At 40.7% G+C, this 23,917-nt stretch overlaps 1 protein-coding gene and 1 long non-coding RNA gene across 5 annotated transcripts in view; one reads left to right on the top strand and one right to left on the bottom strand.

Moving 5' to 3' along the window:
- The window catches only part of Cacnb4 (calcium voltage-gated channel auxiliary subunit beta 4), a 283,798-nt gene that overhangs the window by 16,353 nt on the left and 243,528 nt on the right, over positions 1-23,917 (bottom strand). For all 4 annotated transcript variants that reach the window (XM_008837948.3, XM_008837949.3, XM_008837950.1 and 1 more), the window contains 7 exons: positions 20,874-21,004; positions 17,592-17,668; positions 16,088-16,107; positions 15,785-15,865; positions 14,775-14,833; positions 4,753-4,862; positions 775-926 (listed from right to left, as the gene is read on the bottom strand). In XM_008837948.3, the coding sequence (XP_008836170.1) occupies positions 775-926; positions 4,753-4,862; positions 14,775-14,833; positions 15,785-15,865; positions 16,088-16,107; positions 17,592-17,668; positions 20,874-21,004 (630 nt within the window). The remainder of the gene's footprint in view (positions 1-774; positions 927-4,752; positions 4,863-14,774; positions 14,834-15,784; positions 15,866-16,087; positions 16,108-17,591; positions 17,669-20,873; positions 21,005-23,917) is intronic.
- On the top strand, positions 15,868-20,866 carry LOC115071234. Its single transcript, XR_003850334.1, has 3 exons — positions 15,868-15,953; positions 16,684-16,845; positions 20,233-20,866. It is a non-coding gene; the product is annotated as an uncharacterized LOC115071234 (long non-coding RNA).

Below are 23,917 nucleotides of genomic sequence, written 5' to 3'. Positions count from 1 at the left end.
CATCACTTTTTTAAAGAAAATGAAAGTGGGGGCAGCAAGGTGGCTCAATGGGTAAAGGTAACTGCCACTGAGCCTAATGACCCAAGTTCAATCCCCAGAACCACTTGATGGAAGGAGAGATGTGTGCTACAGCAGATACACATTTATCTACATATAGACCTTAAATAAATACATGTAAAAATGAGAGACCATCTAAATCAAGAGAGCAATTTCAGGGCTCCCTCACCTCTATTCTTCATTTCCCCAATAGCATAAAGATACCAGGCAAGCTGTGCTTAACCATGGAATTTATATTCCTCAAAGATCCCAGCCTACACACAAATGTCAAGGTCTGCAACATTTCCATAAGAGATGTTTGCCCAGTGACGTTTCATCTTACACAAGATACATACAGATACATACTTTTTGAATTATGTACTCCTCTTTCAACTGGGCAGAGAATATAGATGATTCAAAGATCAATATTAGCGAGGAAGTTTGCCAAGATGGAATATAACAGTCTGTGAAAACCCAGAGTCTACTTTTGCTTTTCCTCACCTTAATTTCATATTCTACATGTGAACACCTGGTCCGGGAATCACAGTGGCCAGTCAGCTTCTTGAAGGGATTTATTATTCTTTTTTGCTACTGAAAATTCCCAGAATTTGCACACTTTTAAAATATACTTATTAACAGAATCTTAAGACATTTCCCCCCATAAACAAACAAAGACAGAGCAAAGAATATATCAAAAGAAATGTGTCTAAGTCCCATAGGCAGAAATGAGGTGATTACCTTTGGAGATGAGACTTTTACATGAACGATGATTGGAGCTAAGGAAGTCTTTATAAGTTGTGCTGGGTGATTGATGGTGTCGGCATCAAGAACAACCAGCTGCAAAGATCTTGCTAACTCAAAAATTCTTTCAATTTCACTTTGTACTTCCGCTAAAAGAAGAAATAATAAATGACAGGTACTGGTTAGTCTCAATAATTATGTGCATTAAAAAGAAATAGTATAAACTTTCAGCTATATTTGTTTATAGTATGGAATAAGATGCTTTGAATTTTCATAGTCCTGTCTAATTCAAAGCTTTTTGAAAAAAATTTTATTTATTATTTTATGTGTATGTGTGTATTGCCTGCATGTAGGTTGCATGCCTCATGCAATGCCGGACAGTTGTTAGCTTCCATGTAGGTGCTGGGATTCAAACCCAGGTCTTCTGCAAGAACAGTGTTCTTAACTGCTGTGCTATCTCTCCAGCCCTGCAGTTCAAAGCTTTTTAAAAGTCAGAGTCTCACTATAGATCCCTGGCTGGCCTGGAACTAGCTATGTAGAGCAGGCTGGCCTTGATCTCACAGAGATTCACCTGCCTCTGCCTCCTGAGTGCTGGGATTAAAGGCATGTGCTACCACATCTGGTTGTTAGGATTTTTCTGAAGACAGAGTTGTGCATAAAATAAAACAATTGACAGAAAAACTTGAGCTAACTCCCTTGAGTTGTTCCTTACACTCAACCTAACATTTAGCTATTTATATAGCTTTGGTGATTCTTTTTTGTGGTTTCTTTTGATTTTTTGATTGTTATTTTATACTAAAGAAGCTGGAACCACATTTAGGAAACAGGGAGGAAGCAACATCAGAGAGAAGGAAAATGACATGAAATATTTCTTTCAGCAAGTTATATATTAGCATTTTGTAGATGGCCTTTGGGGGGAAACCCCATAACTCTATTGTTTTAACTGCTAAACACATTTTTGTGCCCTGGATAATTGTTCTGGGTCTCCTCTGACAACCAACATATTATCAAGTCTAGAGCCAGTGGAGTTGTCTAAGGCATAAGTACCATCGTATCACACATACACACAAAACCCAAAGTTAATTATATGAAAATGTTGTATGATCTCTAGGCACAAATCTATTTGACTGAATGACATAGTCAGGTGATCCAAATTTGCATTTAAATTGGTCAAATAAAAACACTAGTTCTTTTCAAATATCTGAAGCAATCCAGCTACTTTTTGTTTTTCAGACAGTCTTGCTATAGAACCCAAGCTTACTATTCCTTCTGCTTTTTTTATTAAAGGAAAACAGGAAAATCCAAATATAATATGTTTTTCTGAAGTAGAGAAAGCCTTTTAAGCTGGGCATGGTGGTACATGCCTGGAATCCCAGTACTAGGGATGCTGAGACAGGAGAATCATGGCTTCAAGGCTACTCCGAACTATACAGAGAGTTCCAGGCCAGCCTAGATTTTGTACTGAGACTATGTCTCAAAAAATAAGAATAGAAGCAAAAAGTCTTTTATATGGTTTATAAATCACCAGAGATAGTAGATTATTCCCAAAATCTGAATTAAATTTTACCAGGGGGAAGGCTTTGTGTAACAACAAATAGAATCACTGATATTTAATGCATGATCTACATTTAAAAGTATGAATATAGGGGCTGGAGAGATGGCTCAGCAGCTAAGAGTACTTAGGGCTCTTCCAGAGAACCTGAGTTTGGTTCCCAGCCCTCATGGTGAGCAGCTCACAACCGCTTGAAACTTCAGATCCAGGAGTTCTGACAACATCCTCTTCTGGCCTCTAAGGGCACCAATACACGTGACATATACACACAGTCACACACACATAATCATAGATAAAAACTTAAGTCTTTTGCAAGTATGAATTTCAAGAGTCAGCATGTGTATCATTTTTCATATTATCTAATATCAATGGCCTAAAAGATTTCCTGTTGATTTTTGAACTAGCTTTCAGGATCTCTACTTAAGGAAATCTTTGCCAAGTTCTTATGAAATCAAATTCCACATTTGTTAGTAACAATAAACATATTTTACTGTTTTTCTAGCTTGTCAAACAGTTTTAAATGAAAATTTTCTTAAGAAGGGCATTTGGAAAATAAAGTCAACTTAAAAATTATGCCTATGAGTGGTTTTCTTGTATGTAAGTGTACCCATGTATACAATGCCCACAGAGGCCAGAAGAGAGAGCTAGATCCCCCAGAACTGAAGTTATGGATAGTTATGAGCCACCTGTGGGTGCTGGGAACCAAACCCAGGTCCTCTACAAGAGCAGACAGTGCTCTTAACCATTGAGCCAATTCTGCAGCCCCTAAAGTCAATTTTCACTGTCATCAGTTTCAGCTGAAGAACGTCAGGGTGGGTCTTCTGTTTGTTCCTTTCATCTGCTACTGATTTAAAGAATCTTCCTGCCAGGACTATAGCAGAACAAGCTTGTATTGTGTTAGTGTCAAACATAGCACATTGCTCTAATGGAAAATATTATCTGTTTTCTGAAGAAGCAAAAAGGCAGTGATGCAAACAGAACTACGCTGGTACCAGAACTCTCAAGGCACTCCGAGTCTCTGCACAAATAACTCAGCAATGCGGGGTTTTATTTACTCCACACCAGCAGCGAGCTGAAGTGTTGGTTCATACCCACTGTTTATGTAACACAAAAGTCTTGGGCAATGGCACTCTGGCATAAGCAGAGGTGGAGCTTGAGTGGAACAGGAGGAGGCCACATTACATAATGGGGTGAGTCCAGTATTTGGGGCATAGAAGGTGTAATAAATAAACAGAAGTATAAGGAAGGTGAAGGCATTTTATCTATCTAGCTAGCTCATTTTTGTCAAGAAAATCAAACCATCTTGGCTACTCAGACTGATTCTCAGAATTCTTATGGAGATTTCTTTATAACTCTATTTCAGGCAATAGAGCTCTGACAGTCATAACCTACAGTGCTGGAGGGCCTCTGCGAGTACTCTTACAACCAGTAAGAGTACTCTTCAGCTTCTTTGGGACTGGTGATTTCTCTTGTACCAAAATCTGTTCTTTTAAAGATTATTAAATTTTAGCTGGGCATGGTAGCACGCGCCTTTAATCCCAGCACTTAGGAGGCAGAGGCAGGCAGATCTCTATGAGTTCAAGGTCAGCCTGGTCTACATAGTGAGTTCTAGAACACCTAGGGCTACAGGGAGACCCTGTCTCAAAAAGACCCCCCCCAAAATTATTAATTTTTTTTGAGACAAGGTCTTATACAGTCCAGGCTGGCCTTGAACTCCTGATCTTCCTGCCTCCACCTCCCAGGTGTTGGGATTACAGGTATACACCACCACAGTCAGCTTCAAAATCTGTTCTGATTTGTCCCATGGGTTCAAGACAGTTCTTCCCAAAGTGACTCACTTCTATTCACACCTCAGTTCACCCTATATTTAATAGTTAATTCCTAATACATGAAGCATTTCTCCACAACCTTTCATTCTTTTCCTTTATTACCATGCTTCCTAACTAGGACCCCAGAAAAGACAGGTTTAAACACCTTGCATGTTCATAATGGTGGTCACCGTTTCTACTTGGTGTGACTTTTCCGGGCATTACCAGCTGGTCGGACAAGAACATCATTCACTATCTAGCCCTTCTAAAGATCCAATTTCCTTTCATGTCAGCTGTGTATCAGCTATACCAGAAACCTAACTGTGATGCCTCAGAGAAAGGAAAATAGGTGGTTTCCCATGGTTGGGCAGCTACAGAACAGAAGAGTCTGAGTACTCTTCCTGCCAGACTGTTAACTGATTAGAACAAGAAAGAGCAGGCTCTGGCTGCTGTAAGACTGCTCCCTGCCTGCCCAACCATTGGCTTTCTCTACAGATACTCAGCACTTCTTCATGCAAAATAGGAACCAAAGTGGACAAGACATTCATCAGCACACCATGTGTCATGTCTATCTAGAAGTACAGCTTGGAGAAGTACCACATCTGAACATCTTACCCAAGCTGGATCTGGTGTTTGAACGCTCAATTATTGCTCGCTTGCTAGGATTGTTCAGGACAGACCTCTTAGCAAGAGAAATATCAGCTGTCACTCTTGTTATTGATATCCTAGGAATAGGAACACAGAACAGAACAAGCCAGTTAAAATGTTACGGAGCTCTCTAAATGACTTATAACCGAAGTACTTAATAACCACTTTACATACTATAGTGGAACCACAAGATAGTAAACACTGGCCACAAGTATTTTAAACAGGTTCTGGCTAATATTAAAACACAAGCAGAGCAAATGGAGGCAGGCTTTGGCTCTTTAACTGAAAATAATTCTAGCAAAAATGCTCTCCTTCCATTCCAGCCTGCCTGGCCAAGATCCCTTCATACCACACACCACACCAGGAGAGAATCAAAACATGAATTAACCATGCTCTTTCTAGGAAACAGAGTACAATTTTCTCACAATTCACAGTTGATTTGCTCTTGGAATAAGATCTTCAGGAACTACAACTGCTCCAACCCAGCATTTCAATGCTGCTGGACAAAGGGGAAAGCTTCTGTATTTGATCATCAATGACAGTCAACCAGTTGGTGCCCAAGTTGCATTTCTTGGGCTCAGCAGTTAATTCCTGATACACTAAGCATTTATCTACAGGTCCAAAAGGAGGCTTCACTGGTAAGGATGTGAAAAATATGGTTTCTTTTCTTCAGGCATAGGATCTTCTACAAATTTGCACATGACTTTGAATTCTTCTGGTGGGCAGTTATAATACAGTATAATTGAAGTCAATATGAGGATTATACTAGAGCTTTGCTAAGTTAGAACAGGTCTTGCAGTCATGGAAGACTAAATCAAAGACACTGTATGGGGAGAGGGCCCAATTTGAATATGCATTACCAAATGAAAACATGTGGAGCTTAAAAGTTTAAAACTTTATTTTAGCTGAGAGTACTCAGCTCCCAGCTACTATCTATCTATAGAATTCAAAGCTGGTCTCTCTAGGCCAGTGATGGTGATCCTGGGCCTTCCCTACCCTCACCTTTACAGCTTGGCTGAGTTCAGAAAGCAGACCTGGAATGCAGCACATCACTTCCCTTTTATCCTCAGAACAGACTCATCCTCCTCTGATTACAAACCCCTTTGGGGATTAAAACAGGGAAGAAGAAATGGTTTACTGAATCACATCTCCTCTCCTCTCATGTGTGTGGGACATTTTCAATACTGTTCAGAGACTCTTTACCTGACTTTGGTGCCTGGAAGCCTTGGGGGAGAACTTAAAATAGTTCTTTTCACAAATGCTTGGAAACCAACTTTGTTCATTTTATTTGATTGAGACATGGTCTTACTATGTAGCTAGATCGTGATGATTATGATAGCTTTGAGCCCATAATCCTCCTGTATCAGTCTCCATAGTGCTGGGATTATAAGTATGCACCACTGTGCCCAGCTCAGAAGTCACATCTTTAAAGCAACAGGATGAATGAATGAAAGTTCTAGTGACATTTTAAAGCCAAGTGCTGTTTGCCTGTATTACTGCATTTATATGCTACAGGTGCTTAGACTATTGCAATTTTTTAACTTAAAATTTTTTATGCCCTGATAATTATCTGTTGCACCTTAAATCATCCTGTGCGGAAGTAAAGCTGTATGGAAATTCCTCAGAGACTATTTTGAACACTAATGGGAAAATGAGCTGATGGGGCTCCGGCTCACCATCCTTACCAGGCAAATACTCCATTTCTGTTTTCTACATGGGGCTTTTACATGATTTCATTGGAAGGGGAAGGAAAGAAAGGAGGGACGGAGGGAGGAAAGGAGGGATGGGGGAAGAGTGCTAGTTGAGCATTCAGAAAACATTGGTGTAACAACTACTTTTTACCAAGAAGAAAACTGAGACAGAGAGAAAAATCCATTGGTTCCCTGCAGGCTAAGAAGGTCTAGACTTGGCCTTGAGCATAGAACAAGTCTCAGTTGCCTCACTGAGACTCACTGAACCTTTGAGTTCAGTTTTCTTTTCCAGTAACCCTAAATCTCCAAGATGAGCCAAGCCACCAAATGCAGGCTTACTATCTGGTCCTGCTGTGAGAGGTGATGAGGACTTAAAATTGGTGATGAGGTTAAAATTAAGCGAACCCAAATCTGAGTTTGCACAATAGCTTTTTTTTCTATTGTTTTTGTTTTGTATTTTCTTTGAGACTCTTAAACTCATTAGGTAGCCCAGATTGGCCTCTAACTTGACAATAATCCTTCTGCTTCAGCCTCCCAAGTGCTGGTATCGCAGGCTTGAGTCCAGTCATGCTTAGCTCACAGTAACTTCTAGGGATGCAATTTCTTCCAGGCAGTCCTGCCTTCCTTGCAGATCAGGGTCTCATGTATAATGCTATCCTTTGGGTTTCTTGTTTGTTTAATAAAAGTGGAGCAGCTGGATAAAAACCTAGTGCCATATTCTAGAACAATCCAAGTAGAGACCAGTGGGCAGATTTAAAACACAATTCAACTTCTAGAACAATGATTTTTAGTTTGCCTAAATTTTCTAGCTCTACACAAGCCAAATAGTGACTCCTGAGTCTTCTTTTTGAGACAGAATCTCCCTGTAGCCCCAGCTGGCCTGGAACTCACTATGTAGACTGGGCTGGCCTTGAACTCATAGAGATCTGCCCGTCTCTGCCTCCCAAGTGCTGGGATTAAAGGTGTGAGCCACCACACCCGGGCCTGTGACTCCTGATTCTTAAACTTTGAAGGAATTATCAACAAATGTATATTCTTGTTTTCTTTTTTCCCATCTGAGTTATAAAAAGCACTTTTACAAAGACATTTTGAAGCACATATATAGAAAAGGTTGCTTTGAATGTTAAAAACAGAGGAAAAGTGAACAATAAAATGCTCTTTTTACTTTCTAATAAAAATAAACTCAGTTGATAATACATGTTATTTGTTAATAAAAACACACATGCATGCAGTTCAGGGAAAGTTAGAGTTCTAGAAACTCATCAGTAAGAAAAGGGAATTTCTCTTGCAATGAAGCTTATTATTACCAAAATCAGCCACCAAACCCCAAATTCTTTTCTTTTTGATAAAAGTCTCCTTAGCAAAATAGTTACATTCACCATCCAGTGCTTCTTAATTCACATTTATTTTAAACTTATAGTACCCCTTCTACTCCTCTTCCTCCCTTCCTCACCAGCCTGGTCTTTGACACTCTCTTGCATCTTCAAGATATGCTTCTCCAAAGTGTTACTTGGCAGCCTCACTGAGAGAGCATTAGTAGTTACCAGGCGATAAGAGTTCTGTTCCCCAGCAGACTGGACATAGTATCAAATGGCCCTGGAAACTAGCAAAGATCACTCACTAAATCCCGCAAATCTGCACTCTAGCTGTTGCTTGTTTCTACTATGGAATTCGCCTTTTTAAAATTTAATTGTTATTTTATGTGTATGAATGTTATGCTTGCATGCAGGTCAGTGCACCCGTGTAGCACAATGCCCAGGGAGGACAGAAGAGGGCATCTGATTCCTTGGAACTGGAGTTATGAGGAGTTGTCAGCGGCTATGTGGGTGCTGGGATTCAAACCTGGGTCTTCTCCAAGAGAAGCCAGTGCTCTTAACCACTGAGCCATCTCTCCATCCCCATACAGAATTCATCTTAATTGATGTAATCCATCATAGGCTGTAAGTCTTAGTTTTCTGTAGATTTTCTTTAAACATTTTTTAAACATTTTTATTTATTTATATGTATGTAGGAGTGGGCACACATGTGCCACTGTGTGCTTATGGAGGTCAGAGAACAAGTTGGCAGAGTCAGTTCTCTCCTTACACCATATGGGCACCAGTGACAGAACATAGGCCATTAGGTTTGACAGCAAGCACCCTGCTGAGTCAGCTCACTGGCCCTTCTGTGGATTTTCTATGGAGAGATATTTATTTCAGTTATGATACATTCATTCAAAAATAATTAGTATTTCCAGGTTGCTAATGTGACAGCTGTAAAATCTTTCTCTGGTCCCGGTACATTTAATAAGTAGCCCATTCAGCATAATATATATTTTTAAATTTCTAGTGCTCAGGGCTGGAGACATGGCTCAGTGGTTAAGAGCACCAGCTGCTCTTTCTGAAGATTCGGGTTCAAGTCCCAGCACCCACATGGTGGCCAACGACTGTCCGTAGCTCCAGTTCCAAGGGATCTAAGGCCCTCTTCTGACCTCCATGGGCACTGCATGACATGAGTGCATTTACATACACGCAGGCAATACACCTATACATAAAATGAAAAGGATAATAATAAATAAAATATTAAAATTCCTAGTGCTCACAGGGAAAACTGTTCCAAAGAATAGATAACAGTCATTGCCAGTCGAGCAGGGAGGAAGGCACAGAAAGACCTGAGGCTCCCCTCCATCTTCCTTTCCGTGGTTTCATGATCAAGGACAAATCATGGCATCTTTTGAGCCTCCATATCCTAATTAATAAAATGGTGACACAGATTTGTCATAGGTATCACAGAGAACTGTCATTAAGTGCAAAGAAGGTAATATATAAAATTACTTTCTATGTTGACAGGCATGTATATAAATACAAGACAAGAAACAGTGGCAATCCAAAGGACGTGAAGAGAACAGTTTCCTCTTATCCTGTCAGAAGTTAGCAGTTCTGAAACTCAGATATACTGAGAATGTGGGGGGATGCAGCCAAACATGATGTAACCAAAAGCTATTAATGTGAACTTTCAAGTCTAGTACAAAAGTATTCAGTTATCCCTAGCGTTTGAGGCTCTACTAAGGAGCCACACTTGGACAGGGAATGGCAGGAAGAGCTGAGAGGAACAGCAATATTGGCTGTGAAACAGGAGCTGCTGCGAAGACTACATTTGCTAACTGCACCTGCAGATCGGAAACTGACTGTTTCTCTTCACAAACAAATACTGAACTATGTTTTAGTAGCTCCTGAAGTTGTATTCTTGGCTTCTCTTTCAAATTCTTTTTCACCCTCAACTTTATTTTTCTTTGTTTAGATTACATGTTCTTTGGTAACAGCGTCTTTTACTTTAGGATCCTATTTCTGAGGTTTCACAGTATTCATTTAGGATTTTAGGACATGGTACGATGCTGTGGAGCTGATCTGATCCAGCTGTCAAAAACCCAAAGCATTATCTTTACGAAACCCAGAACGACATACAGTGAATATATGCTAATAAAAACAGATTAAAATTTTAAAAATTTTATTTATTTTTATTTTATGTGTCTGCATGTTTCGCTTGCGTTTATGTATGTGTACCATGTGCACACAGTGCCACCAGATGCTAGAAATGGACATCAGAACCCCTGGAACTGGAATTATAGACAGTTATGAGCCACCTGTGGATGCTGGGAACTGAACCCAGGTTCTTTGCAAGAGCAGTAAGTGCTCTTAATCACTGAGCCATCTCTCCAGCTATTTAAAAAAAATCCAAGAGTAATCCTAGAGTAACAATTTTGGGGGGATTTTAAACAAACAGCCTAAGTCAGCAAACTGGAACTGCCTAGACTGCTGTTTAGCCCAACAGCGGTAGATTGACCAGCTGAACACCCTTGATTGGAAAGGACGACTCCCAGTAAATCTTAGTAGTATGAAAAATGGAGTTGCTCGGTGCCCATTGTGCACCTGCTGTGTCCCCTGCAGGCTGAGTGCCACTGTAGCAGATTGTAACAGATGGTCAGGCTCGCTCCATCTACATACAGGAATCAACCCTGATGTGAACATTTATATGTGCAACAGGCCCACAGGAGCTACTCAGTATTGCACTTTACATTTTTCTTACATGTGCTACAGTCAGACCCCTGCAACAGCAACCACAAGAGTCAAACTGAATGAAAAGTACGTCAAAAGTAGCTCAAATAATTTCTAAAGTGTCAAAAAGAAAGCCATCCAAGCTTATGCTTCTGTACAGTCAAGCAGGTAGGTTTTGGTCTACTTCACTGAATTAATTCCTAAGATCCAAAAAGCAGTATTCAAGAAAGCTCTTAGGTAATGGATTCCTTACTTGCTCTTTCTAAACAACACAGGACTTTCTCCTGACTATGTTGTCTCCATACTGCATTCACAGCCAATGAAACACTGACCAGGCTTCCATCAAAACATATTGTGTAATCTCTACCACTGTGCCAAAGTCCTCCATGTAACTGTAATCTTGGCTGGTTTCAATTAAAGATGATGTGTTGTTTTCCCTTCTTTTATTAATTGGAAAACACAATGCAGCAGATTGTCACAGCTCAAAACAGAATATTCCCCACACAGAAGCCATGTGTCAGCGAGAAGCTACCAGCCAATTTCTTAACCTTCTCTTAACTGTCCTCTCACTAATGAACTCACCGAGTTCTTCTGTGGAGCTACCCTCTTATTATCTGAAAGCATGCTCTCTCTCTCTCTCTTGTCTTGACTGCCAGTCTTTCCAGGACCACCTCTGTCTCCAGCTGTCACTTGAACTGTTATTGTGTTTCTATCCCCAGATTCTCTGCCATCATCAGACCCCATGAAAACTTGGCACCGAAAATTTAATTTTATTAAAAGGAACTTTAATAGCATGGATGTAGTGATTCATGCAGGTAATTCTACTTGATTTAAGATATCTTTGCTACAACTAAATACATTTCTTCTTTCTGGGCCTCCAGCTTGAAGACAATAACCAGAGTCTTCATTCCTGAAGCCAGTAATTAAGTCACTCAACTTTCTCTTTACTAAATAATCTGAAATCTTTTCTTCTTTTTCATCAGTGCTACCATTCATTCTTTAATAATGTTGTTTATAGGAATGTTATGTAGGACCAAAACAATTTGACACAAATGTAGCTGTTATGGGATGGGATTTGTTCAGATCAAGGGCTGTGATGGAGTTTGAGGCTGGAGCACTGCTCAGGACAGCCTTCAGTGAAGGTAGCCCAGGTTAAAATGAAGTGAGTCGGCACAGAACTGAAGGAACTTTGCAAGCGCTATCCAGAGCAGCAGACTGGGCCACTCATGTTGGCTGCCTTCAATCCGCGGAGACACATATGAGGGTCACAGTTATGGCGCAGAACAGTATAGGGCAGGACCAAAAGCCACTACTACTAAGTTAGAGTCAAAGTTTAGCTGGGTTTTTTAAAAATACATTTCTAGAAAGTGAGTTCCTAGTAGCAAGAATCTTTCATAGTCAGATAGATTGTGGGTATTGAAGCAGAGAGCTTAGAATTAAAGAACTTCATGTTTCCTTTACCAATCTAGTACTCAGTGCTTTTTCTTTTGTTTCTTTCATTTGACTTTATTTTCTGCCTGTCTTCTCTGAGAAGGAGAAGAGAATAGCCAGAGTCTTCTTATCAAACCCTTTGTTTCCAGTACATGGCTTAGATGACTGTGGCAGAGACAGTCTTTCTTTATCTGAGGACTTGCCAAACTCCTTTGCAGCTTGATTATGACCACAAGGCCAAGATCTAGCCAATGAAAAGAGAAGCGATGTGCACTATTTCCAGGCCCTGGCTGCTGCTGTCCTTGCTTAGCTGGAGAGCTCGGCCAAAGGCCAAGAATCCAAAATGACAGGTTTAGCAAAGTTTCTGCCCCAAATTCCCGTCACTTACCTTGCTGTTCTTCCCAGATGAAATCCCTGTCTCAGTCTGTTAAGTGAGCAACTGTAAGCTTCCATTGTATTTAAATCATTATGTGCTAGGGGGCTGGAGGGGTCTGTTTATTAAGATGACCTGGCCTGCATTTATTCATGGACTTTGAAACTCATTTAATGGCAAAGAAGCCTGTTTCTTGAATGAAGTTCTCAACTGTTGGAACTAAAACCTCAGCTTCTGTCATGTGTGTTTGTGTGTTTGGTGGGGTTTTGGGGGGTGTTGTGTATAGGTGCCCATGTCACAGGAGGATGTTGGGTGTCTGGTTCGAACATTCTCTGCCTGAGTCTTTTGAGACAGGATCTCTCACTGAACTCGGTGTCAGCAAGCCCTAGGGATCCTCTCATCCCCGTCCCACATAGCACTGTGATTCAAGACACTTGCACGACCAGCTTTTTATGTGAGTGTTGGGTATTTGAACTCAGGTCTGCATGCTTTTACAGCAAGCACTCTTACCCACTGAGCCATTTCTCTACTTCCTCAGCTTGTTTTCACTGTATCTAGTCCTAGAAACTAATGATTATTTCCACATGACTATCTAGAAGACTTCTTTAGGTAAATTATAAATATGTATATATGACGAATTATATATATATATTTATATTTAAATTATATATATGATTTATACTTAAAGCATGATCATATTTGCTTTTTCTTAAAATGAAATATTTATTAACATCTAAAATATATTTAAACATATTTAAACATTCTAAAAATGAATTATTCCATTTAAAATGATACATTGGAAACATTACTTAGATTTCTCAATATGTACTCTTTAAGTTCATTTCTGATGAATCTTCAGGGTTTTTTTCTTGCAGTTGTTCTTACATGAAGAACACTCTGCATGTGGGAGAGCATGTTCCCACTCCACACGGAGAACACTCTGCATGTGGGAGAGCGTGTTCCCACTCCACACGGAGAACACTCTGCACGTGGGAGAGCGTGTTCCCACTCAACACGGAGAACACTCTGCACGTGGGAGAGCGTGTTCCCACTCCACACGGAGAACACTCTGCACGTGGGAGAGCGTGTTCCCACTCCACACGGAGAACACTCTGCACGTGGGAGAGCGTGTTCCCACTCCACACGGAGAACACTCTGCACGTGGGAGAGCGTGTTCCCACTCCACACGGAGAACACTCTGCATGTGGGAGAGCATCTTCCCACTCCACACGGAGAACACTCTGCATGTGGGAGACTGTGTTCCCACTCTACATGGGGAACACTCTGCATGTGGGAGAACATGTTCTCATTTTACATGGGCAAGAGTGTACATGTGGGAGACCATTATTGTGTCATGTAGACTCTTGTCACTTCTCCAGAAAACCTAAAATCTTGAGGTATTTTCCACAAAAAAAATAAGTATAAAGTTATTTGAAGGCTCAGCCATATTGACTATGCCTTCCAATAGGATACATACAAAACATCTATTAAAAAACACCAAAAACCAAAAACAAAACAAAACAAAAATAAGGTCACTTCTAAGAAAATGAACCCGGAGCTAAACATCCAAATAAGTACTATTTTTTATAGTAGTCACTTTGGAAGTCTACGGCAAAAAACAATATAGTATTCTTTTAAGGAAATTGAGTACTTTATTTATTTATGAAAAGTTGTTTCTAGCTTTTCATTCTTACAAAGTACTTAACACCTTCAAATCACACCCATACATGCATGCATGTACATACATGCACAATGTTACCCAGCATGACCAGTGAGCCATATTTTCATCAGAAATATACACTTAACTAATTCTTTCATGAAAGCAAGTTTGTTATTGTGGTGGTTTGAATAAGACTGTCCCCCATAGGCTCCAAGTATTTGGACATTTTGTCCCCAGTTGGTGGTGCTGTTTTAGGAGGTCTTAGAAGGTGTGACAACGCTGGAGAAAACATGTCACTGGGGGTGGGCTTAGAGAATTCTTAAGCCAGATCTCCAGTCTCTGCTCTGCTTCCCGTGCCTGTCTGAAGATGGGAGCGCTTAGCTTCTGTTTCTCCTCCAGCCACCTCTGCTGCCATGCCTCCCCACCATGATGGTCTCTTGCCCCTTTGGAACCGTAAACTAAATAAACTCCTCCTTTTATAAGTTCCCTTGGTCATGTTTCTATCACAGCAACAGAAAAGTGACTAATACAGTTATTATGATTCACTGAGTGAAGAAGTGAAGAGAAACATGCATTCTAGCCAACAGATGGATTAATTTCCCTTTCAAGGCCCTATTGTCCTTGAGATCTCATGCCATGCTTCTCTTTTTCACAGCTCTTTCATTGTACATATCCCTAGAACACTGAGTTCACTTCAAGTGCAGAACGTCTGCAATAACTGGAAACAGATCCACAAACTGAATTAACATACGTGTTCAGTTAAAGAAAAAGAAAAATACGAAAACATTTATATGTCTCACCTCCCATCAAACCTGTGCTTCAGGAAATCAAAGAGTGCTTTCTGCATCATGTCTGTTACCTTTGAAGAAGTGAGAAAAAAAGAATGAGGCAAGCACATGGAGAGAGAGAGAGAGAGAGAGAGAGAGAGAGAGAGAGAGAGAGAGGTCAAATTTGAGAGTCATGGAAGAGCAGAGCACTGTGATTGAGAGAGACCTCATCACATCTAGACATCTCCAGGAGTGAATTGTAGAGGGTCCCAGAGGTTGTTTTCATGCTAATCAAATGCAGTTGCTAACTTTTCTCCTTTGGTTCTCCTCCTGAGGAATGGAACAACAGTGTTTACCACACCAAAAGCCAACCTGCCTCCCTCTTCCCTTAGGAGCTAGATCTGCCTTCGTGGGACTATAGGCTGGTTTTGCACAGAGGTGCTGGCCATCCTCTGCGGGCTGAGTTGTGCTTGCCTTTAGTGAGGAATGTAGGGTGGCCCTAAAACAAGCCCTAGGCTCAGCTGTCCTGCCAATCTGTGCGTGTTGGGCATTCTCCCTGTCAGGCACTTAATTTTTTTGTAGATAATTTTCCTGCTTATCCCCTGACATTTCTAACTCAGAGAGAGACAGAGCTATGTGAGTCTTAGATCTCCCTCAAGAAAGTCATTCACTCATTCAGCAAGTGACTAAATGCCTACTATGTACAAGGCAGTGTTTTAGCTGGACTGGTGGCCTAGAAGTCATCTGTCTTCAGATTTAAATCTCATATCCCACCTACTTTACCCATGCAAACACAAAGCCAAAATGGCCAAATCTGAAATGTCATGCACCCAAGTTTTTACTCTTCCTTTTTACATGGTAATGTTTAATTGAACTCCAGGATTTATTAATGTTTTTATTGGTTTCTTCCCCACCACCTGCCTACATGTACTGATAACTGCCTTCCATCAGCTCCTATCTGTATACAGACCCTGGAGGAGCCAGAGCCCAGAGGATAATCTACTGGAATCCTGGTCAAGAAGAGAAGAAACAGATATTTGTACCTCATAACCTTTTAGTGACGGCCCCACTAACACCACTGGACGCATTGATGGCACAACATCATAAGGAGGAATGTGCTCCGTCTGAAAAAGATGATTCAACATGGATGACAAAGTGAGGCTGGGTCTATTTCCTGGATAGCCACAACATCCAGACTTCTCAGGTTGAACAGTAAGTGGTTACCAAGGGTCCCCACCAAGGAGACCCATCCCTTAGTTATAGCAATGTGGATCACTGAAATGGAGTGTTGCAGGCACATACGTATAGGAACCTTAACAGGAGTTTAGAAAGGAAACACAACTTACCACTTTTTGCTTCTGTTTTGCTAAAAGACAACAACGAGAACCGTATCAAAATATGTAATCTCTGTAAATGATAGCACATGTGTTCATAAGATGGAAGAGTATACCCAGTAACTAACATCCCTGTAACTGTCCTGGGACCTGCTCTGTAGGGCGCTGCTCTGCCATTTCAATTCTGGAATGCTACTTTTGAAAACATGAAACACAGACAACTTCCTTCCTAAATAAATGACTTTACATGCTGATTTCCCATTGGAGGCCAGGAACAGGCACTCATAACAAGACTGGAAGTTTTTAAGCTAATCATTAACCATGGGCTGTGCCCATGCTGGACCTGGTATACACAGTGCAGCTGAGGACACATGGAACAAACAAAGCATAATAAAAAGAAACAGAATACAATTTAAGTAAAATGACTACCACCTTAGCCTGCCTCTCTCCTCTCTCTCTCTCTCTCTCTCTCTCTCTCTCTCTCTCTCTCTCATTTGTGACTTTGATGAAACAAGAGATAATTTTTCAGGCCCCTGGGCATTTTTGCTTATTTTCTGAATACTGATACTTTTATTTCAACTATGCTTCTGCTCTTAAATTTTTGGCAGGCAGTTGTCCCTGGCTTTCCAGGTGGTGAGAGAGAAAAGCTGCAGTGGACAGACATTCAGCAAACATGAAGGAAGCAGAATCTACTCCACATCTGATAAGTGAGGCTCTGCTGCCTTCCACACAGCAGGCCCTGTCTACATGGGGGGTACCTACAGGAACAGGTTGGTTCCCAGTCCTGGAGCTCAGAAAGGATTCAACCAATCCAGCTTTGACATGTATTGTAGAGCGTTGGCCTGGCATCTGAGTTGGTGATGCCGATACAGCGACACACCCTCAGTTTCTGGCCAGAATGAACTTAGTTTACAGGAAGCAGAGAATGTAGGGGAAGAAAACTTCCTAAGTGAATATCCTCATAATTCCCAGAGACACAGAGAGTGTACTGAGCTACCTGTCTCTTCATTGTGTTAATTCAGGGCTCAGCTCCCTGCTGTCCAAACATAAAAACAAGGTCATCTGGCCCTAGCTATGCTACAACCCTCCCAGTAGCCACAGCCCAGTCCAACACATGCTAAAGTTTCACATGCTAAGTAGAACATTGTTTTCATAGTCCACAATTTTTTATCTCCAAATCCACTCCCTTAGACTACTACACCAAATTTTTATTCTATTGGCTTCACTGTCTTAAAGTCTCCCGAGTTTTGGGGTAGAATAATGAATGAAATTGGTTTATACAATGGAGGGTTACTGGCTGTTGGTGGTGGTAAATAAGATTTTCAAAATTATACTGATGACCTGAATTTTTATATCATTAGTACTCTTCAAATCAAATGAAACAGCATAGAAGTGAACACAAAATCTTAAAGATAAACAAGTCCTTATTTCCAAATCAATAAAAATATTTGTATCTGTGGTTCAATATTTTAAAAGGAATATAGTCTACTAACAAGAATGCAGCTGAACTCCTCACCTGTAGATGTGGGAGTTGCTCGAAATGTCCCTGACACCATTTCTCCAAGACTTGAGGAAGAATTTCCACTTGATTTCCTAGGACACAGAAAGGAACTTAAGACTTACTCCCCAGAGTCTTTGGAAACAGGGGTCAAGAATACAAAGCTTTCATTCTATTAAACAATTCAAAACACACCAAATCCTGTTAGAAAAACTATAAGAATCTGTTGAAATGCTTTCTCCAAACTCATTTCTCAGAGAAAGTGGAGAACTAGGGGGGAAGCTGGAAATACTTTGCAAATTATCTCTCCCTGTTACTCATGTAAAAAAATAGGCAAAAGAATCTCTGTCAGGGAACTTCTTTTGAACTGCTTGCTCATCTAACACCAGTCACCAAAACACCAGTCAGGTCAAACAGTTAGAAATGAGCAAGAAGTCTGGGAGAACTATTTCTTCTTAGAAGTGGCCTGGAGGTAAGTAGGTCAGATCTGAGAATTAGCAGTAAGGAGTTAGTCACAGGTGATCTTACATATGACCTGAAATGCAAGTTTATCAGTATGGTCTCTTTGTGCATGCTTTGGAAGTTTCTGTGGGCCTACAGAGATCCTCAGAAGGACCTTCCTTCTCCTCACACTCTAGTGTCTCCCTTTCAGCGGTTAAAAGCAAAACCCCTGCCATGAGGAAGATGAGGAAGATCTATTCCCATGAGCTCTTACAGCTGCCAACAGTAATTGCTATCAATAGAAATTCACTTAGGTTTACATCCCAGCAAGTTCTGCTACTTTCTAGTTGTGGGACCTACTGTGATATATCTTTGAGCCCTGTCTTGCCTAACTATAGACATTGGAGTTACCTATACCTCACAGGGAGACAAAATGATGCATGAGACCCTGTGGGAAAGCTCAGGGCTTTATTGGTGGCCTTTCCCCAAAGCAAACTTTTAGTTTAAATATAAAATGTAGTGAGTATTAATAATAGTAGCAAAAATCTTTGAAGTGGTAAAAATAATCCATGTATTATCCTACCATCAAGTACTGATTCCATGCCTCAGTTCTAGAAACTGGGATTATAATGGTGGCAGCAGGAGATTGTCTGGTATGAGATGATCAGAGCTAAACAAAAGAAATCAATACACAATAGTTCTGAAAATAAGTGTGATAGAGAAAACTAAGATTGGAAAGAGATGGGAAGTACAAGGAGGAGAGTGGGTACAACTTGAAATATGGTGAAGAAATGAGTCATGGGAAAGCTGCTATTCAATGAAGACTTAATGAACTTGTCTAGTGAAAATGCAAAGGAGTAAGAAGAATTCCAGCAAGAGGAAGCGGCACAGACCATAGGCACCTGGTCTGCTCAAGGAGAAGCATGGAAGATGGGAGGTCTAGAACAAAGGAAACCATAAGATTAATAAAACAGTTTAACAGAAGACTGATAATTGGAAGTGGGGTTAACTGTACTTCTATGATCTTATATTACTATTGAAAAAGTTCTCATTGGGACAAAATCAAAAAGAAACTTAAAGAATCCAATTGTTTTTGAAATAAGAAAAGAATCCAACTGAATACATAAGCTGAGTTAAAAGGAAGAACTACTTCAGTCAGGCGTGGTGAAGCACAGTTGTAACCCAGCACCAGGGAGCAGAGATGAGAAAAACCACCCCAGTGCAGGTCAGTCTGGACTACCCAGTGAAGCTGTCTCCTAACAACAGAAACAAAACTTGTTTTGATATCACACCCCTGCCCACAGGGCTCAGGGATATTCATGGAAGAGGGGGCAGGAAGATTGTAAGAGCCAAAGATGGTGAGTGACTACAGGAAATAGTTTTTTCCATGCAGCAGGGCAGTGACACATATGAACTCACAGCAATTGTGACAGCATGAACAAGACCTGCCCAAGCTCAAGCCAGCATGGAGAGGGAAGTGGGCACGAAGTCCCACCCCTGATTTAGGAGCTGTTGGCATGTGCTAGCTGCTGATAGAGGAAGGGTCCATTTTAAAAAATATATATTATTTAATATTTTTATTCTATGTGTTTGAGTACATTGCCTGCATGTGTGTGAGTGCACCCATGTTGTGCTGCAATGCCGCAGAGGTCAGAAGAGGGTGTCGGATTTCCCCTGGAACTGGAGTTAAGCCAGTTCATAGCCGCCATTTGGGTGCTGGAAATCAAATCTGAGTCCTCCACAAGAGCAGTCAGTGCTCTTAACGGCTGAGCCATCTCTCCAGTCCCACGGTCCATTTTCTTTAAGGGCTGGTTCACTATCAAGAGTATTTGGACAACAGTGAGGTGTGGTGGTGCACACCTTTGATCCCAGCACTTGTGAGGCAGAGGAAGGGATCTCTGTGACTTTGAGGCCAGCCTGGTCTACATAGCGAGTTCCAGGCCAGCTGGGGCTACAGGGAGACACTGTCTCAAAAAGACAAAAAAAAGTTCAAAAAAAAAAAAAAAAAAAAAAAAAAAAAAAAAAAAAAAAGAGTATTTGGGCAACACAAACTGGAGTACTGGAGTCATGGGTTAAAAAAAAAAAAAAGAACACAAAGATGGGTGGGTAGGGAGGTAGGGGTCGATCTGGGAGGAGCTGGGGGGAAGAGAAAATATGACCTAAATACATTATATGAAACTCTAAAAGAATTAATTTTAAAATTTGCTTTTATTTGAAGGCTTTCAAAAAAAATCTAACACATGAAATGTGGTTATGACTTCTCTCAAGTTCTGCTCACATGCCTCAGACTTCACCACCAGCACTCTGAGGTCTATATGTTGCTTCCTTTGTCCATCTGAGCCATCCAGCATCTTCAGGCCAGTTCCAGCAGAAGAAGATGCTACAAGAAGCCCAGGGGAAGAAGGTGTTCCTGGGACTGTCCACACACCATCACATTCCGCACCCACTGGTTGCAGAGTCTTTAACAGGGAACCAAGAAAAGCCACCACTCTCAGTCATGCCAGCTTCCATCTGAGCTGCTCTAAGAAACGAGGCCCTTTGTGATTCTGAGAAAAAAAAACAGGGCTCCCAGGTGGGTTTACTGAGCCCGAAGGAAGCAGCTTCCACTACAGAATTTCCAGGGTGCTGGGGTTCAGGAACAATGGAAGTAGTTAAAACCTGAAACCCTTGTGTCATCATCAGAAATAGCCCATACACAGAAGCGTCCTTTTACCTTAAAAGCAGATGTTATTAACTGAGTAAGAAACTTGAAAATAACCCCAATCTTCCTACCAAAAGAGAAGGAAGGAGGAGAGAAGGAAGAGAGGGAGGGAGGGAGGGAGGGAATTTTGCTAGCTCATGGAGAAGATGGGACATTACCCCCCGTGAAAACGCCCTCTTTTCTGCTCTTGCTGAATCCGTATGTTCTCCAACCGCAGCGGACTTGGGATGAAGCCAATCTCACAGCCTTCTTTTACCAGTCTTCCTATCCACCAATCATTGTTGTATTTCTGGAATGCAGAGAGAAAAACTGCTGTTGATAGTAATTCACTTATCTTCACATTCCAGTCATTAATTTCAGGGGACCAGAGAACAAAATGCTATTTCTATGAGATACTATGTCAGGTTGTATACATAATATAAACTACTAACACCATGCTTTAGTATTTTATAGGAACTATTTTCAGCTCACAAAGGCAGGTTCAGAAGGCTTTTTTTTTTTTTTTTTTTTTTAGTAAAGGTCAAAATGGTGAAAATTGTCTATGCCAAAACTACTTGCATCTGCTGTCCTAGCATGAAAACAAATAGTCACAAAGACTCCTGTATGGCTGTTTTTCAATATCAATTTCTTTACACAAAGGTAGTGGACCAGTCAGAGCCTATGACTGTTATTTGCCAGCCCCTATAAAATCAGGTTCTACCCTTTGCATTCTTTTGGTTCTTGTCAAGAAGCCCTATTCAATCTTTAAGGAAAAGATTCCATCCGGCACTGTTCAGATCAATGTAAAACACAATTCCAAAAGGCAAGCTGGGTACAGCTTGGGTGAAATATATTCAATGGCCCATTACACATTAACAGTGTTCAAGGGAAAATTCCATGATCTGTTTTTAGTTTACTCTTTTTCAAATGAAGGTTTTTCAAATTAAGGTACATCTTACTATTTGAAATAAAAGTATATGCTTGCAAAGTCTGAACAGATGTTTGTATGTAGAATTTTGGAAATAATCTCCTACTGACCTGAGCCTAATAGAACCTCTAAGATTCCCACTTGGTTTCATGACATGTAAACTTGGGACACATGTCCACACAAATGTTCCAACCTGTATGGAGTACCGTCTGTCAACATGGTGTTACTTGAGGTGTCAACAAAACTGTATTTGTAATTATTGACTTGCTGATTTCTAGGGCAAACAGTAATTTAGTCCAAGCCACCCATCTCAAACGACAATTTCTACTTAGTCATTTCCAAAAAAATAAAATAAAAACAAACAGTGACCCTATTGTATAAATCATTGAGGGTGACTGAAAACACTTTGATGCTCTTCATCAGTTTTGGATAACCCCTTTCTTTTGATCATATATATGTATCAAATGTATCAAATCAAGGATGTTTGCTTGGCTCAGAGGAAGGAAGGATATATATATCTCTAATACTAACACCTTCACAAGGAAGAATGGAAGATTTCATAGAATCATCACAGCAGGCCGTTCTGAGTAATTTTGAGCAATTCTGAGTAACAGCCTCATACTCAAAAGAAAATGATATAGCAGGATTTGGCCTTTTATGGACGGAGCTCCTGCATAAGTCAGACTTCATGAAGCATGAGACTGAGCTGTTGTGATATAAAATCTTGAGCAATCTAGGTCTTAGTTTCCTCCTGTTTTCCTGTCTTTAATTTCAGGAAAGCATGCCTGAAATAACAGCACTGTTTATTTTATGATTAAGAAAAGGCAAACGGACCCTTTTGGAATCTTTGGTGCACAGGTCTGGAGTTTAAAGTCTACTGTGGTAGGGACAACATAGACCATGAGTCATAGTTTCCTAGGGCTTAAGTTATTTCCTAAAATTAATTCAGCCCAATGGGATACTAATTTGCTAAATGGTATCCCAGAGACCTTAGAGGGCTTTCTAAAATGGTTGATGCAACCTCCCAAAATGGTTTAACTATTTAACTAAATAGTTCTATTTCCAAGAACTATTGTTCTAGGCTGCAGCCTGATTACAGAAACGTCCATCTGTGTTGCTGATGTCCTGGGGGTTGCGCCAGCTTCCTGGAAAGGCCATCTTAGTACTGTTCCAATCTTTTCGGCTTGGAATTCCTAAAGTGATTAGCATGCTCTCTGTCTAAGATGGTTTCTATCTGATCAGCAAGATCTGAAAAGAAGTCACTGTGATCTACATACAGTTACCAGCTCCGTGACAACAAAAAGCCAACAGACTGCAGGGAAGGGATCAAATCAACACTCACAGAACCAAAAAAGCAACCAACAAGACAAGTCAAAATACTGACGGAGGAGCTTGATGGCTCTACATACTAGTGGTGTAAAGAGCTAGATAATGCTAATTATTCTGATTTCATTATGACATATTACATATATCAAATGATTGCATAAGTATGCTCAGTTAAAATGATTATTAATATAAACCAGGATACTGATACAATGCAGGAAAGCAATAAAATGCAGCAAGGTTGGAATGTCAGTACAAGTATGCATGTACTGGGAAGAGCTTATCTTACTTTTTAAAAATATATATTTTATTTATTATTTTTATTTTGTGTGTATGCATGTATTGCTTGCATGCAGGTAAGTGTACCCATGTCGTGCAATGCCCACGGAGCTCAGAAGAGGCTGTCGGATCCCCTGGGACTGGAGTTATGGATAGTTGTTAGCTGCCATGTGGGTGCTGGGATTCGAACCCAGGTCTTCTGCAAGAACAACCAGTGTTCTTAGCCACTGAGCCATCTCTCCAGCCCCAACTTATCTTACTTTTTGAAATGTTGCTTTTCCTTGGAAACAGTGATTGTTTGCAATTCAAGAACATGGTTTAGTCATTTCTTTTGTTTTTAAATTATCATTTTTAGCCAGGTGTGGTGGCGCACGGCCTTTAATCCCAGCACTCGGGAGGCAGAGGCAGGCAGATCTCTGTGAGTTCAAAGCCAGCCTCGTCTACATAGTGAGTTCCAGGACAGCTAGGGCAACAGGACAACCCTGTCTCAAAAAGACAAAAAAAAAAGTTATCATTTTTAATTTTATGTGTATGAGTGTTTTGTTTTTAAATTATCATTTTTAGCCAGGTGTGGTGGCGCACGGCCTTTAATCCCAGCACTCGGGAGGCAGAGGCAGGCAGATCTCTGTGAGTTCAAAGCCGGCCTCGTCTACATAGTGAGTTCCAGGACAGCTAGGGCAACAGGACAACCCT

The sequence above is a fragment of the Nannospalax galili genome, unplaced genomic scaffold, assembly GCF_000622305.1.
Source record: "Nannospalax galili isolate Female #2095 unplaced genomic scaffold, S.galili_v1.0 scaffold499, whole genome shotgun sequence".
NCBI lineage: Eukaryota > Metazoa > Chordata > Mammalia > Rodentia > Spalacidae > Nannospalax > Nannospalax galili.
This window is presented reverse-complemented; position numbering and strand designations above follow the sequence as displayed.